The 14,817-nt window shown below is 39.0% G+C and overlaps 1 protein-coding gene and 2 long non-coding RNA genes across 6 annotated transcripts in view; 1 reads left to right on the top strand and 2 right to left on the bottom strand.

The window, feature by feature from the left end:
* Window positions 1-2,425: 2,425 nt before the first annotated feature.
* aco1 (aconitase 1, soluble) overlaps window positions 2,426-14,817 on the bottom strand; it is a 39,044-nt gene continuing 26,652 nt past the window's right edge. For all 4 annotated transcript variants that reach the window (XM_007543904.2, XM_016667177.1, XM_007543905.2 and 1 more), the window contains 9 exons: window positions 11,566-11,722; window positions 10,090-10,214; window positions 9,903-10,007; window positions 8,165-8,307; window positions 7,871-8,018; window positions 7,604-7,726; window positions 5,333-5,386; window positions 3,465-3,596; window positions 2,426-3,380 (listed from right to left, as the gene is read on the bottom strand). In XM_007543904.2, coding sequence (XP_007543966.1) covers window positions 3,264-3,380; window positions 3,465-3,596; window positions 5,333-5,386; window positions 7,604-7,726; window positions 7,871-8,018; window positions 8,165-8,307; window positions 9,903-10,007; window positions 10,090-10,214; window positions 11,566-11,722 — 1,104 coding nt within the window. In that variant the 3' untranslated portion in view covers window positions 2,426-3,263. The remainder of the gene's footprint in view (window positions 3,381-3,464; window positions 3,597-5,332; window positions 5,387-7,603; window positions 7,727-7,870; window positions 8,019-8,164; window positions 8,308-9,902; window positions 10,008-10,089; window positions 10,215-11,565; window positions 11,723-14,817) is intronic.
* Window positions 3,682-5,304, bottom strand: LOC107835030 (uncharacterized). Its single transcript, XR_001660859.1, has 2 exons — window positions 5,112-5,304; window positions 3,682-4,699 (listed from the first exon to the last, which is right to left on the bottom strand). It is a non-coding gene; the product is annotated as an uncharacterized LOC107835030 (long non-coding RNA).
* LOC107835031 (uncharacterized) lies at window positions 8,323-10,593 on the top strand. Its single transcript, XR_001660860.1, has 3 exons — window positions 8,323-8,566; window positions 8,915-8,921; window positions 10,583-10,593. It is a non-coding gene; the product is annotated as an uncharacterized LOC107835031 (long non-coding RNA).

The following is a 14,817-nucleotide window of genomic DNA, read 5'->3' as shown; positions in this document are numbered from 1 at the left end:
TGTTTATCTCATTTAATTAGCTCTACTTCCTTAAGAAAATGAAAAAGTATGTTCTTTTGTGAGGGAATTTATCTTTTACTGTTCCAGTAATGCCAGAATTAATAATAAGAAATAAAGACGTTGTGCTATCCTGATTTAACAATGTAATTAATTAGTTGTGTTACCACCCCCACCCCACTAGAGGCAGTCGTAAGCCCGAAAAGATGCGACCAAGGAGCAGATTTAGAAGTACACTGAAAGCTACAGAATTAGCTAAAAACTGTGAGCTGTTGTGAAGTAAATAAAAGAGAGAAGTTCAAATACATTCTGAGAATGAAACTTCTTCCTAAAGGTGAAAATATCACAGATTTCAAAAGACAATAAAAACGGAAGTATAGGAAGTAGCGCTTCCGGAGTGCAATGGTCCCATTTCCAAATAAGGAATGAGACTAGACTGACAGTGGTCCGTCCCCGCCCCTTTCTGTTTGCTGCATTGAGGTCCTTCTCGTTTCCAACGGGGCTGTCTACTTCTACTGGCTTTAACAGGGAGCCTGTTGATTAGTTTGAACACTGCTGCTACCTAGTGTCTTTATTTATCGCATAAATAAAGACAATATAAAGTCTCGCGCCCCCTCTGACACTTCGCCACTACCCCCTTTGTGGGGGGGGGGGCGGATCACTATTTGAGAAGTACTGAGTCAATAAAAGTCTTCGGAAAAGCTTAAAACAGAGTCTTAGCTACGGAAGGTGGGTGGGGGACGTGGTCCTCTCGCCAGCACTCGATCCTCTTCAAATCCTGTGTGCATTCACTGGTGTTGACTCCAGTGGCTCCCAGATCAGTGTGTGCATTGCGACCTTGCTTTTAGTACAAAATAACTCAAAAGGCCACATTGCCACACTTACGTAGCACTGATTTTGGCTGCGCTTACAAGTATGTTTTGTAAAATAAATATGTTTTCACTTTAACTTCCCACAGCTGATGTGAGGAGCAGGCATATTGGATGCCAAAATCAATTATTGTTAAAGTTGAATTTTCCAGCTTGGAAGTTGGAGTTGCACCAACTGTGAACCACAGTTCCTTCCTGTGGTTCACAAGAAGGAACTGAGCAGATTCTTGTTGAGGAAGCTTATTATTTCTCCTCAGTGTCAAGACAAGGATTCTTATGAAGGTTTTCATGGTCCTGAATTTTCCATGAGGTCCTGGGTTAATGAGTGCTCCTCTCATCAGAAACAATGGAGCTCATTAATATCCAATATTTTCCTGCTATGGACCGTAAATCCATATTTAATGATGACTTATGGTCGCTGTTAATGTTCTGCTTTGTTTTTATGCATCTGAGATCATCGTCCTGCTGGAACATTCAGTCAGATCAATTCTAAACCAGGTCACTGGTTACAGAAACATTTTTAAGTAAAGGTTATGACTGGTATGGTGACCCACTAAAAATACCTATAATTATTTTTCTCTATTTAAACATAGAGATCAAAAACGTATTTTTAAATGAATGTCTTATAAAATGATTGAAATGTATATTATGGTATTATTTCATAATGCACGAATAATGGTACATTTATTTATTTCATTTAATATTTATTTAATTTTGCCCCTTTTGGTGCTACATACTCCGGAGTCACATCACTATGATTCTGAAGTCCATTTTACAACACCAGCCCCTCGGTGTCTCGTGATCCCCCTGGGGTTCCAGATTTCCACTTTGAGAACCTCTTATCTACAGAACCAAATGTTTCCATTAAACCAACAAACTATTGTTTATTATCAAAGGATTTTAAGTATGCTGATGCTAAATATGGCTGCCAAAAACTTTTCATCAAGTCCTGATGCATCAGAACAAATCTTATGTTAGGTTGAAGTCGTCCATGTTTGTACATGATGTGACCTTTGAAGCTCTGTTCAGACTCCTCTGGGTAACAGGAAGGAGCATCAGAGATAAAGCTCTTACTTCCTGTCTTCATATCAGCAGAGCAGTGACAGCAGCTTTCTGGTTCCATTCTCGTGAGAAGGTCTCCGTCAGTGGGAACAGCATGCCACCAGGATTGAGGCTATTTGTGGAGCTTTTAGCTTTTCATTCTGTCTGGAAAACAATCCCCACATCATCTTGTCATTGTCTTATTATTTGATATATAGAAAAGTCATCCTGAAGATATAGATGGAACAAACGACAATAAAACTGCCCCAAATAAGTCACTTTAGGTTTTACTTTTATCTGGAGTCCTTACGTTGAAGTACATTGATGTAACCATATAAACAATTTCAGAGGCACAAGAGCAAAGCATCATTGAGAGAGTAAGGCAATTACTGAGGAAGAGAAATGTCTTACAGAAACATTTTTCAGTAATGTTTCTGTAAGACATTTACAGAATGTCTTACAGAAACATTGTGGGATTAACAGTGTTAATCACATTCCATCCTTCTGTTAGCATCAGCACAGCACTTAACCTGCTCACATTACGTCCATCCAATATTTTTCTACAGTGCTTAGCTTGGTCCCGAAAAACGATCATGAAAAAGGCTCAATGGAGACAGATAATAGTTCTTGGGTAATCACAGTTTGGGTCATGTTCCTTTAAGAGAATGAGAGTGAGAATCCACACATCACTAAGTGCTTTCACTTGACATTCCACACCACAAAACAAGTAATAAAATTATGCATAGTTTGTGGTGATATTTTATAGGGTCAATTTTGTATCGACCAAGAAGCTGTGATGTCATGAAAGAGTTCTATCGGGATGCCTCTAAATATATATATAATATATAAATTTTACTTGCCTTTTGAAACCTTTAAAAAAACCTCAACCACACCACTAACTTCCCTACTAACTACTACTAAACCTTTGCTGCGTCACTATCAGTGTCACATGACCAAACTCCACCTCAGCCCCCAACTCCCCTGAAGCAAACAGCAACAAGATATCCATATATAAAAAAATGACTAATATTGGCCGATACAGATGTTAGTGCTGATATATTGTGCAGCATATTTATGCTTACAATGCTTCCTCTGATTTATACTCTAAACAAAGTTCACATTATGAGTTGATGCATTTATATGTTTATAATGGTAGATATTTTTAATATTGTTGCATTTAAAAGACTAGAAATGATAATAAAAATAAGGATGGATTTTCCAGTATTTCGCTTGCTGCTCACCGATCAGAACCAAGCAAAGGAATATCAGCTAACTTCAACTCTGGCCAACTGATCGGAGCACCTTTAGACAGGATTATTCTCCAGGTGAGCTTACAGCTGAGAATCTAATGACAGATCAGTTTTGTAACATCTTGCGGATCATATAGTTGAGAATTCCTCCATGGCGGAAGTAAGTCAGCTCCACGTCGGTGTCGAATCTCATGCGCACTTTGAACGTCATCCCTGTGTCCAGCTGTGAAAGCAGTAGAACCAAACAAACAGGTACCACGTTCAGAGACAATCAGGTGTCAGCAGGAAGGCCGTGTCCGGTGCCTACCTCCACATCCACAGTCATGCGGGGGGTTAGCTGCTGGGGGATGAAGATGGAGTAGCGCTCTCGGCCACTCAGCCCCAGGCTGGCAGCTGTGTCTCCAGGCAGATACTCCAGGGGGATCACCCCCATCCCAACCAGGTTACTGCGGTGGATCCTTTCATAACTCTCTGCTAGAACAGCCTTGATGCCCTACAGAACAAGCAAGCATTCAAACACTCANCATTTTGTTTACAGTATTTGCTCTATTTTTTATTTTTACCTTAATGCTTACCTGGTCAGTTGAGGTGGAAATGTACATCCTGTTGATTACTGACAAATGTCAGAACCACATGGACTGAGCTGGTTACGTCAGATCAATCTGAATCTTTATTTCTCATTAAAACGACTTCTTGTAATTTTAAGACATTGTTATAAAATTGCATCTTTATTCTGCTGTAACGATGACTGAATTTTTGCAATTAAAAAATCTTGTATCCTGACTGATATGCTCCCTCATACAACTCACAGAACAGATGATTGAAATAAAGGCACTTTTGAAAGTATTTTCTGTGATTTTACTATAGGAATTGAGGACGGGAGGAATAGATTAAAATCAAATTTGGTATGAAAAAAATCTTGTAAGTCATATCGTCCAGCCTTATTCAGTATATTAAATTATATGACTAACTACATATTGCTTAATATTCACATTTCTTTGCTGGTATTACCTCAAAGTGTTGCATTTTAACATCTCACTCCTGATCTACATGTAAATACTTGATATAACATAAAAACTGAGAAATGGGGAAAAAAGGTTTGTAAAATGTAGATTATTAGAAATGATATTCAATTTTATTGTAGGTACAAACAGGATAACAAAATGAACAGTGAATATATAATATACTTTCTAGCAGCTAAGCAGACATCAGACTTGTTTGCTTTTACTGGTGATGAAAACTTGTCACTCTGGAGGACAGGAAAAGGAGAGAGGAAGAGGAGAGAGGAAGAGCGGCTCAGCCCCGTCCAGGATGACTGCAGTGTCAGGGTAGCCAACAAAGTCTGAAGGAAGATTTTTGCATATCCGGTGCTCCAGTTTCAAGATCATATTTTAACCAAGTACTGTAAAAAAAAAGTTAGTCCACGTTGTGATGATCCGTGGACTGATGGACGCCTTCAGCAGGTCCAGGTGCTTGGATCCAATGGAAAGGTAATCGGCACTGTGATCATGGCTCAGAAACACGAGGTGTTGCGATGCAAACCTGAAAAATTAAAAACACACACAAAAAAAAAAACAATAAGCGTCCATATTTAGCTGAACAACATAATCAAAACTAATAAATCCTCAGCTCTTTTTGAGAGTTTTGCTTGAAAATAAATTGACAACATCTCAGGAAATTAAACGTTTAAGTGAAATAGTTCTGGTATCACAAAGAAACTGCAAAAAATGTTTCAGGTGTAACAACACTGAAGTCACTGAGTAAGAGTGAACTAAAATACTACTTATAAATGCATGTTAAAATCTGAATACTCTTTTGAAAGTGTGCAGCTGAAATTAATTTAAACTACTAGCAGGCAAAGCACAGTGTTCACCTGATATCTGTACCAACAGTAATACAAAAAATGATGCATAGAGGCATTAGTTTATAAAAGTCAAGGCAAACCTAAATTTACCATTTTGAAAACAAAAAGCAGCGGGAGGATGTAACTTCATAACCTCATTTTCTAAGCAGAATCTCAGAGGGGAAAAAAGAGAAATTACGTTGTGTAAAGCAAGAACAGATGATAGCAGTGAATGGAAAAATTCACTCTAACGTGGATAATAATTATGAAACAACAAAGGTAGATGTCATATTTTCGGTATTCGGGAAATACGTGATTTGNCCCATCCCAACCAGGTTACTGCGGTGGATCCTTTCATAACTCTCTGCTAGAACAGCCTTGATGCCCTACAGAACAAGCAAGCATTCAAACACTCACTCCTGGGTTTTTTTCAGATTTACATTTTTTTTTCTTCCCCCAAGGACAATAAAACTTGTCCTTGGAACCAATTCCAAGGACAAGCCAAACCTTAGTTTGAGAGAAAAAATATAAAAAATATTTACAACTTTATGCTGTAGCATCTAGAAGAGTGGTCCCCAACCTTTCTATCACCATCAAGGCTTGACAACGGCCCGGGGGTGGTGGGTGATGAACTGTCAGACAAGACTTCTGCATGTTGATGTGCCCGCTAAAGCAGGGGTGGGCAATCCTGGTCCTCGAGGGCAGGTGTCCTGCAACTCTTAAATGTCTCCCTGATCCAACACACTTCAATCTAATAGATGACTCACCTTCTAAGTGCAGTCAAGTTCTCCAAAGTCCTGCTAATGACCTCATTATTTGACTCAGGTGTGTTGAAGTAGAGACACACCTAAAAGTTGCAGAAGACCAGCCCTCAAGGTCTGGAGTTGCCCACCCCTGCGTTAAAGCCTAGCTCAAATGGCAAAATTTAAAATTTTTTGCCCGGATTTTCCCCTTTCGACAATATTAGAACCTTCCGAATTCTAAGATTGTCAACTCGCTTGTCATACCCATCATCCTGCCTGTGTGGTGTGTTACGACTGATCGGATTCAATCGGTAGAACGTCGGACCGCTCAGATCAAAAACTGAATAGGGGTGTAGTGTGTTGGTGAAGACAAAGTCTTCCATCTTGATGGCCTCCCTAACACAGGCTATATCAGCGAGACCTCCTGTTTGAAAAGAAGCCGAAGTGTGTTACCTAATATATATAAGATATGTGTACAGAAAATGGATGGATGGATGATTTAAAAGCTGCTGTGTTAGTCAAAGTTATCCTTATTTAACAACTTGGATGATTTGACATAGTGCTTGTGTTCTTTGCTTTGCCGACTTTAGCCACATGAAGACCCATTTTAGCCTAAGGACACATGGTGGGGATGGAAGAAAGAATGCTAATGAAGATGTGCTAAGGGTGTGGAGGATGATAATGAGGACCAGGTACGAGAGAAAGAAGTCCTTGTTTGACCAAAGAGAAAAAAAGCAGATGAAATATTTCCCAAGAAAATTAGGTAAGTCATTTTTGTGTTAATATTTTCTCCAGGTGAAGAGGGGTGGGAGGGGGAGTAGGAATCAACATCCACCAGCTATGTTTTAGACAAATATTGTTGTCCAATGTAAAACTGGTGTTTATTCTATTTATTTATTAATAAACTTCCTGCAAACATCCACAAGAAAGAGTGTCTGGTTGGAAATAATTTAGAATGCTCATTAAGTGAAAAGATACTCATGTGCCTAAAACTACACATTAAACTATGCAATCTGAATAACAACAGTGATAGGCTGTATGAACTTCTGCCAAACAAATATTTGATCCGAATAATTTTGTTCATCTCTAGTCATTATGCTTCTTGTATTAAGAAATCATTATATTGCACTTTGGTTATTCATGTTAACTAGACATTTGTCTGTCAGTCTACCATTCTGACAGTGTACAGCAAGGGACATTCTTGGAATGGTATTTAAATAAATGCTGAATTAAGGTCACATTGTTCTTTATTTGTTTTTGTTCCTTATTTAAGTGACCTCAGTGGATTGAGTCATCACCCACTATGAGAATGTCCAGAAGAGACTCACCAAGGTTGAATTGATGAAAAGGCTTTCACCATGATTAACATTGACCACAACACCATTGCTATACTCTAATTTCTGAGCATTTCCAGACACTTTCAAAGTGTCTGGAAACTAATACTGAGACTAAAGTTTCAGACCGGGACTCCAAGTCAAGTACTTAGGGCACAAATTTAAGTCAAGTCTAAAATGATTTAGTTTCCAACGCAGGCATGACTCAGATTCTTAAAATATGATTAGAAATGGTTTCATTCTTCAAAAAAATTATGCTTTTATGTCTCGATGAAATTCTGGTTTCACTGTTAATACAAACTTTTAGAGGTATGTGATTTTATAAAATCACATACCTCTACTTTCTCTTAAGTATATAGTGACAGCATAATGTTGTATTATCTCAGAAACACTGTTGAAGAAATGGACCAAAAGGCCTCATGTTTTCTAGTATTTCTAGTTTTGATTGGAGCAGAGAGTGGCATTTTCACTACATATACACATCCTTCTGTTTTAAAAAAAAGAAAGGATGGGATGTGCAGCTCACCAGGAGAAACGGGCCCTTTGCGGCCCAGTCCCTGGAGCTCCCTGAGCCATACTCCTTCCCAGCTAGAACTAGCAGCGGGACACCGGACTGCCTGTATCTCTCGGCTGCATCAAACACGTCAAGCTGCAAGAAAAAAGGAACCATCACAACAGCCAAGAAGCCAAAATCAAAGATGATGTTGTTAAATTTGATCTTTTTAGTGTAAAAAAGACATGCAACAAATGAGTTCTGTTGAAATTTTAGTATAGAACTGGTTTAGAGTCAGACCGTGTCTCCAGTAGGAAGGTGAATGGTTTGGGGTGCCTGCTTGTCAAGGAACTTGTTAAAGAGGCGGATGTTGGCAAACGTCCCTCTGGCCATGACTGCATCGTTACCTCTCCGAGAGCCATACGAGTTGTACTCTCTAGGAGTCAGACTGTCAAAACACAAACAGAGTTAGGCAGAAACTAAATGTACTAGAAACCACAGAACTCAATCCAAGCAGGACAAAGATTAAAAGAGCTAATGAGATCACGCTAAAGATCTTAAAAGTGCAAACATGACAGTTTGCAGATAACCCACCCTCTCTCAGTGAGGTAGCGTGCTGCAGCGCTGTTCCTGGCAATGTTTCCCGCAGGAGATATGTGGTCTGTTGTGACAGAGTCACCCAGGTTCAGCAGAACGTAGGCATCTTTTATAGACTCAGGAGGCGACAGCTTCATGGTCTGAATACAGAATATACAGATCAGAGCTCAGACCACACAGTAACGCCTGATGTTTTAAGTGACTTATTGTGCTTCCTTAAGGGGATATACGATTAGTCATAACAGTAGACTTTATTTGAAAAATATTTATTTTAAATGTAAAACCAGTACAATATTGTTTTTACAATACTGTAGGCTGTTTAGTTTTTATACATTTTAATAAATTGTCACACAAACGTTGCCATGTTGTTCATGGTGCAATGCATTCTGGGTAAATGACGTCTCTAGGTCTGACTGCGCTAGCTCCATCCAGCCAAATCAGAGAAGAGTAACATCTTCAAGCCTTTTCAATTTGAACCGGAGCGCATTGAAATCGATGGGATTGTAGAAATCACAATGAAGATGAGAAGGAACAAACAGAGGAAGAGAACAGAGTTGGCCACAGGAGCTGGTGTTTTGCTGCTGCTGCCACTTTCAGCTTCATAAATGTAAAAATGAAAGACACATACCCCTGGTCAGATTGTGTGATCCGGTAAGTAGTTCTATAGCTCTGTGTTTGGTCCAATAACAGCTGTTTAATGTCCAGTTTTGGTCCTGCGTTTTTCGCTCTGGTGGCAGCGGGGTTTAGGCACTTTGTGGATAAAAACTGTTGGCACGGCATTTATTTTTAGCTCGTTAAGGTAACCGTCACCTATAAGAGCTTTGGTCAGTTTTTGTCGTAAAAATTACTCAAAATCTTCTGGAGAGAAATGTTGAGGAAACAAATGTAGGTCCTTCGGAAGTTCTGTTTGGCTCTCTTGCACTGCTTTCTTTTTTTCATGTAGGAAATCATCCAAACTCCTCTCACTGTTTTTTTAATTATAGCAAGCAGTGACATTATCTAAAATTACAACAGGCAAACACAATATGATAAACTACTACTCAGGTAAAGTTAGCCTTCCTGTGTTTACAGAACCCAACAGCGTCAGCTCAGCAGTGCCTGATGATTTGTGACGTTATTTTCTGGAAGTTTTTGAAATGGCTAATTTCCAGACACCAAAATTATTAACTTATTGCTAAAGACCGACAGGGTGGTTTTTAGCATTTGTGCTGCTTTTAGAAGCTGTAGAAACCCAAATGGAAATATAAAAATGTGCAAAATGTAAATTTTACACAATAAGTCCCAAAGAGGTTTTGTACAGCAGCAGAGCAGTGAAGTCAGGAGTGTCAGGTTCTCATGGTGAAAGGTGAGTTTTTGCCATTATGAATCTGACTCTTTGTTAGGCACATTTGCACGTCACGTAACAGTTGCACATTTACAGAATGGAAATGTGTTCCACTTCTAGAAAAAAAAAAAAAACATTCAGTGGCTTCAATTCAATACAAATTAAAATTTTAATTAAATTTTGTTGTTGGTTATAAAGTTTTAGTGGCTGTTCTCGCCATAAATTCTGGGCTAAACTTTTATCTTACATGGAGTCAGAGAATATGAAAGTGGGGCACTACAGGAGAGAACTACAGAGTTCTCTATATCACTGAGAGACAGTTTATTTCCATGTCTTTGGTTGCACCAAAAGGCTTATGCAATTTACTCTATGTGTTAATATTTGAGGAGGTGCATAGTTAAGCTTCCTTACCAATCCATCAAAGAATGGTGGTGACTTGATGTAGGTTGATTTATCATCCCAGGTGTACAACTTATCAGAAGGAGCCACCAGAGAGTTCCAACGATCATTCACTTTCTGCAATAAAAAAAATACTTTCAGACCCTAAAGGTTTGGATTGTTTTTTACATATATTTACTAGAAAGTCATTTGATAGCACCTCAATTTTGTCATAGACTTCTCTGAACATTGATGGAATGACAAATGTTCTCTCCACTGCCTGGATCTCATCTCGAGTGGGCCAGATATCCCTGAGGAAGATTTGTCTGCCTTCTGAGTTAACAGCTGCATTGGAGAAGATGAAGGATGAGATTTAGAGAATTATTTGAATTTGATGTTTTAGCTATTTATATGATAAAGGTAAAAATCTCTGAGGTCAACTGAAAACCCCCCAGCAATGTTGAGCTGTATATTGGGTTATTCTTGGTATATTGGGACAAACTATGACATTCAAATTCCAGCTCATTAATGAGTCATTTGGAATAGTCACAAAGTAACACTTGGGATTATCTTTTTAAAGGTTAATTCTGTTACATCATGATACTCCCAATTGTGCAACTTCATCTTTTAAATCCAACGATCCTTACTAAATGTGAAAGTAAAGTGTAATTCAGGTCCAGTGCATTGAAAAGTAAAAGTTTTCAATACAGGAGCTCCAATTGCAGTTTTCTGGCTAATCATCGACCTTTAAAGAGCCTGACCTGCCGATATTGATTGTTTTGTCTGAAAAGTTAAGTCCGCAACAGTGACTTACTATGACAACTGACAACTATTGCTAACCCTGATGGGCAGGTCAGTCAGTCCTCTCACTGCAGAGCAGAAGAAGACAGCGGCTGATTTTCAGATCTTTGTGGAGGGAAATGATATCAGTGGATAAGATTGGGTTCTCATGTAAGTATCAGCCAATCTCCCAAAATTAACAAAATCGACACCCATAGTTTTCAATTTGATTAATATCAATAGAATATTTAATATCAATAAAATCAAAAAGGAATAAAAATGAACTTGCCAGAGGGTATGCTACAATTATGTACAGCTTTATGTTGGTTGGTCTATCACATAAAAGTTCAATAAAATTCATTAATAATTGTGGTCATTATGTGACCAGGATGAAATGGATGGGCACTGCAGTCACATGCAAGCCATCAGGTCTGCTTATCAGCGCAAACTCTGATAAATATTGGCTAAAGTACAAAGTACACACTGTACTTTGTATAAAGTTCACTCACAGGAAGCCAGATCTCCACTGGCTTAAAGTGCATTTCATCACAGCTTTGAACCATTTGACCTTTTAGCTCAGGCATTTTCAATAGGTCCTTAGACCAGCAGCATTATGTTAATTGTTTTAGGTAATGTCAAATAGAAGGGCTATCCCATAATGCCAATGTTAACTTTAAAGTTACATTTTGGACAAAGTCACCTAAACTCTTCAAGAGACTATAGCCATTTTAAAGAAGCAGGTATGTTGTTGTCTCATTATAAAACTTTACTCTGTGATGAGCTAGGGATAAGACTGGAAGCTGATATATCTTTACAGATGATCTGATCTTTTATCCTGATGCGGATCTAAACACCCAGAGAATAAGGAGACCCTACCTAACATTTTGTTTTGCTGCTCAGTAGCAGTATAACTCACCAATAGGTTCCTTCTCAAAGTCTATTCTCACTGTGCCAGCTATTGCATAAGCTATAACAAGTGGTGGCGAAGCCAGATAGTTGGCTCTGGTGTTGGGGTGGACTCGCCCTTCAAAGTTTCTGTTTCCAGACAGGACCCCTGCAGCAACCAGATCCCCCTGAAACACAAACAAGTGTTGGATCTCACATTACAAAGAAAATAAAGAAAAATAAAGAAAAATCAGATCTAATAAAAGGTGATGGAAGATATAGATCTGAAGAAGAGCTACAAAAGCAAAGGGGATGGATTAGCAGTGCTTGTGAATAACAGATGGTGTAAACCAGGACATATTACTGTTAAGTGTCAACTCTGCAGCATGAATTGAGCTGATAGCAGTAAGTTTTCATCCATATTAGCCTCCAAGGGTTAGCTACTCGTGTTATCTTAACCCTCCATCTGCTGTTGCCAACACTGCATGGGATGTCACAAGCTCAGTTGTTGCTAAGCTGCAGACACAAAGTATTAAGGCAATATTTACAATCACCTGTCTACTACACTTCCAACATATGAAAATAAGAAGTATGAAAAGATAATCAGAGGAAGCTGAAAAAGCCCTGCTTAGTTTTTTAGGCTGGAGACTGGGAGGCACTCTGTCAGCCAGATAGAAATGATTTCAATGCTGTGACAGGGCCCATCCACAAGGGACATTTTTTTCTGACATGGTAAAGTTTTTAACCAATTTTACTTATTGTCCACATGGAAACACTGGTGGCAGCTGTGCATTTAGTACCTGGGCCTTCAGTGGGAGCTTACCGATTTAATCCACCACTATAATGTTACAAGTATGCAACCCACCAATACTACAGTAAACAAAAAACGCAATGTAACAAAGTCTGGTATTACAAAGGAAGCCCTTGTATCAACATCAGCATTTAGTGATTGGATTTCAAGCCTTCTGCTGAAATGCGTTATTCAGACCAAGTGACCACATGGATCCTAACTAATTGTACTGTATGCAAATAAACACAGAGAGACCTCATCATGGCGATTTCCTTATGATATATTTTTTCTATGATTTTACTACAAAAAGCTGTTCATAAGGGTGTTGTGTATTTTACGCAAAACTATTTATTCATCAGCTGGCCTAATGATTAATTATGAGCATTTTTTTTGCGTATTGAGAGTGAATAGTATTATTATTTAAGAAAGAAATCCAGAAAGGACAACTTCAAACCTCTACACTAAAACCAACTGTGGCAAAAAAAGAGAGAAAAAAATAAAGCACATATTACTCACTCAGCTGCTAATTATTTCTTTATACACAAACTCCATCCTCCTCTCTTTACGCATGAAAACTTAAATGACCATCATAGAGCTGATCTCATCATTTCAGTTCCATCAATAAGTCCTTTTACAGCCTGTTCTTTGTTGTATTCTTGGCAAATCCCAGCCATTTCTTCTACAATGCTTCTCAGTCCACGACCACCCAGTAGGTGGGCGTGGACTAAGCTTTTTTCAGTGCTGCGCTGCGCTCGAGGGATAAACCCACTAACGATAGCCTTAAAGGGCGAAGCCTATACGAAATAGAACTTGAGGTGAGCAATAATTATTTGAGACTCTGCAACAACATTTTAAGCTTAGTCTAGCCCCAGAGAAGACTTACTGCCTTGTTCTGGTACCAAAAGAAAAGTCACCAATCACTCATCAAAGACCAACCAAAACAAGCTAACAAACACATATCAGGGCCCCCTGTAGTTGACATACTACAGGTGGCCCTGTAGTATGTAGAAGCTGTTTGTTGAAGCAGCTTCAACAAACCCACTGTCATCTGGACAAAGCAGGCAGTACTGTGAGGATCATGTTCTTTGATTTCTCCAGAACATTTAGCACAATTCAGTCTGATCAGCTCATTCAGAAACTCCAGAAGACACAGATGAAGGCCTCAACAATCACTTGGATCTATGACTATCTCACAAACAGACCACAGTTTGTGAAACTGAAGGACTGTGTGTTTAACCAGGTGATCAGCAACACAGGAGCACCACAGGGGACTGTTTTCTGACCATTCCTTTTCACTCTGTACACTTCAGACTTCCACCACAAGTCTGACTTCTGTCATCTCGAGAAATCCTGAGATGACTCTGCAGTTGTCAGGTGTATGGACAATGAGATGACAAGAGGCTGAGTAGAGTTGGTGGACCGCTTTGCATCATGGTGTAGAAACAATCATCTCATCTTGAATGTAAACAAAACAAAGAAGATGATTGTAGATTTACAATCATAGATGTTTGTACTTCAAGCATTCCAGGAAGTACAGATGAGGAGGCTGTACGTCCTGGAATACTGTTTCAATGGTGGAAACTTACTTTCAGCAAAATAAAGAATATTGTCACACAGGAGAAACGGCATCAGCTCCCACATGGGCATTGATGTCGTCCAGGAGCATACATTTTACAAGATCTATATCCCATCCAAGAAGTCTAAGTAGAGCAGGGGTGTCCAATATGTTGATCACGATCGATCGCGGACAGGTTTTGAGTCGATCTCGGCAGGTGACAAACTGAACGCTGCGAGGACGCTGAAATCAGCACTTCCTCTTCTGACAGGCTTATCAAAAATATTCACTAAGATCCTAAACATTTGTAGCTTCATTAAAAAAGAATAATTATAAAAAAAAATCAACGAAATATGTTAAAATTAATAATCTCAGTAATTATTGTTTCAACAAGGTGTTGCGCAATTCAGTGCGTTTCGGTTCCATTAACAACAACAAAAAAAAGGCGACTCAAAGACCGACTGACGAGCAGAGCAGGAGTTTAAATTAGCTGCTCAACCACCGCTGTGTTCATGAGAGGCTTATTAATAATCGAGAAATAAATATCAAGCCTAGAAACCTGATATCGTAACGGACTGAATGTTGTGTTCTTAAAGTAATCTCTGCTCGGACTGAATGGGGGCGGTTGCCACGGCAACAGGTGTGCTCGAACCCGTGCTCAAACTTGTTGTTTGAGCACAGGTGTGCTCAAACAACAAGCACACCCGTTGCCATGAGTGCAACGGCAACAGGTGTTGCCTCCTACCTAAAAAGGTAGGAGTGGTTTTGAGTTGATCGTTTGTTCGGGTTGTTTTACCTTTGTTTACCTTTGCTGTGGCTCTTCACACCTGCTGTAGTTTCTGAACATTCAATAAACGACAAACTTGGACTAATTATATCTTTTGTTTGTGAGTCTATGTCACAACAAACATCAAATAGGACAAATATATTTCATTAAG

This window comes from Poecilia formosa, unplaced genomic scaffold, assembly GCF_000485575.1.
Source record: "Poecilia formosa unplaced genomic scaffold, Poecilia_formosa-5.1.2 Scaffold936, whole genome shotgun sequence".
NCBI classification, from domain to species: domain Eukaryota; kingdom Metazoa; phylum Chordata; class Actinopteri; order Cyprinodontiformes; family Poeciliidae; genus Poecilia; species Poecilia formosa.
Note: the sequence above shows the minus strand (reverse complement) of the source record. Positions and strands in the feature narration are given on the sequence as shown.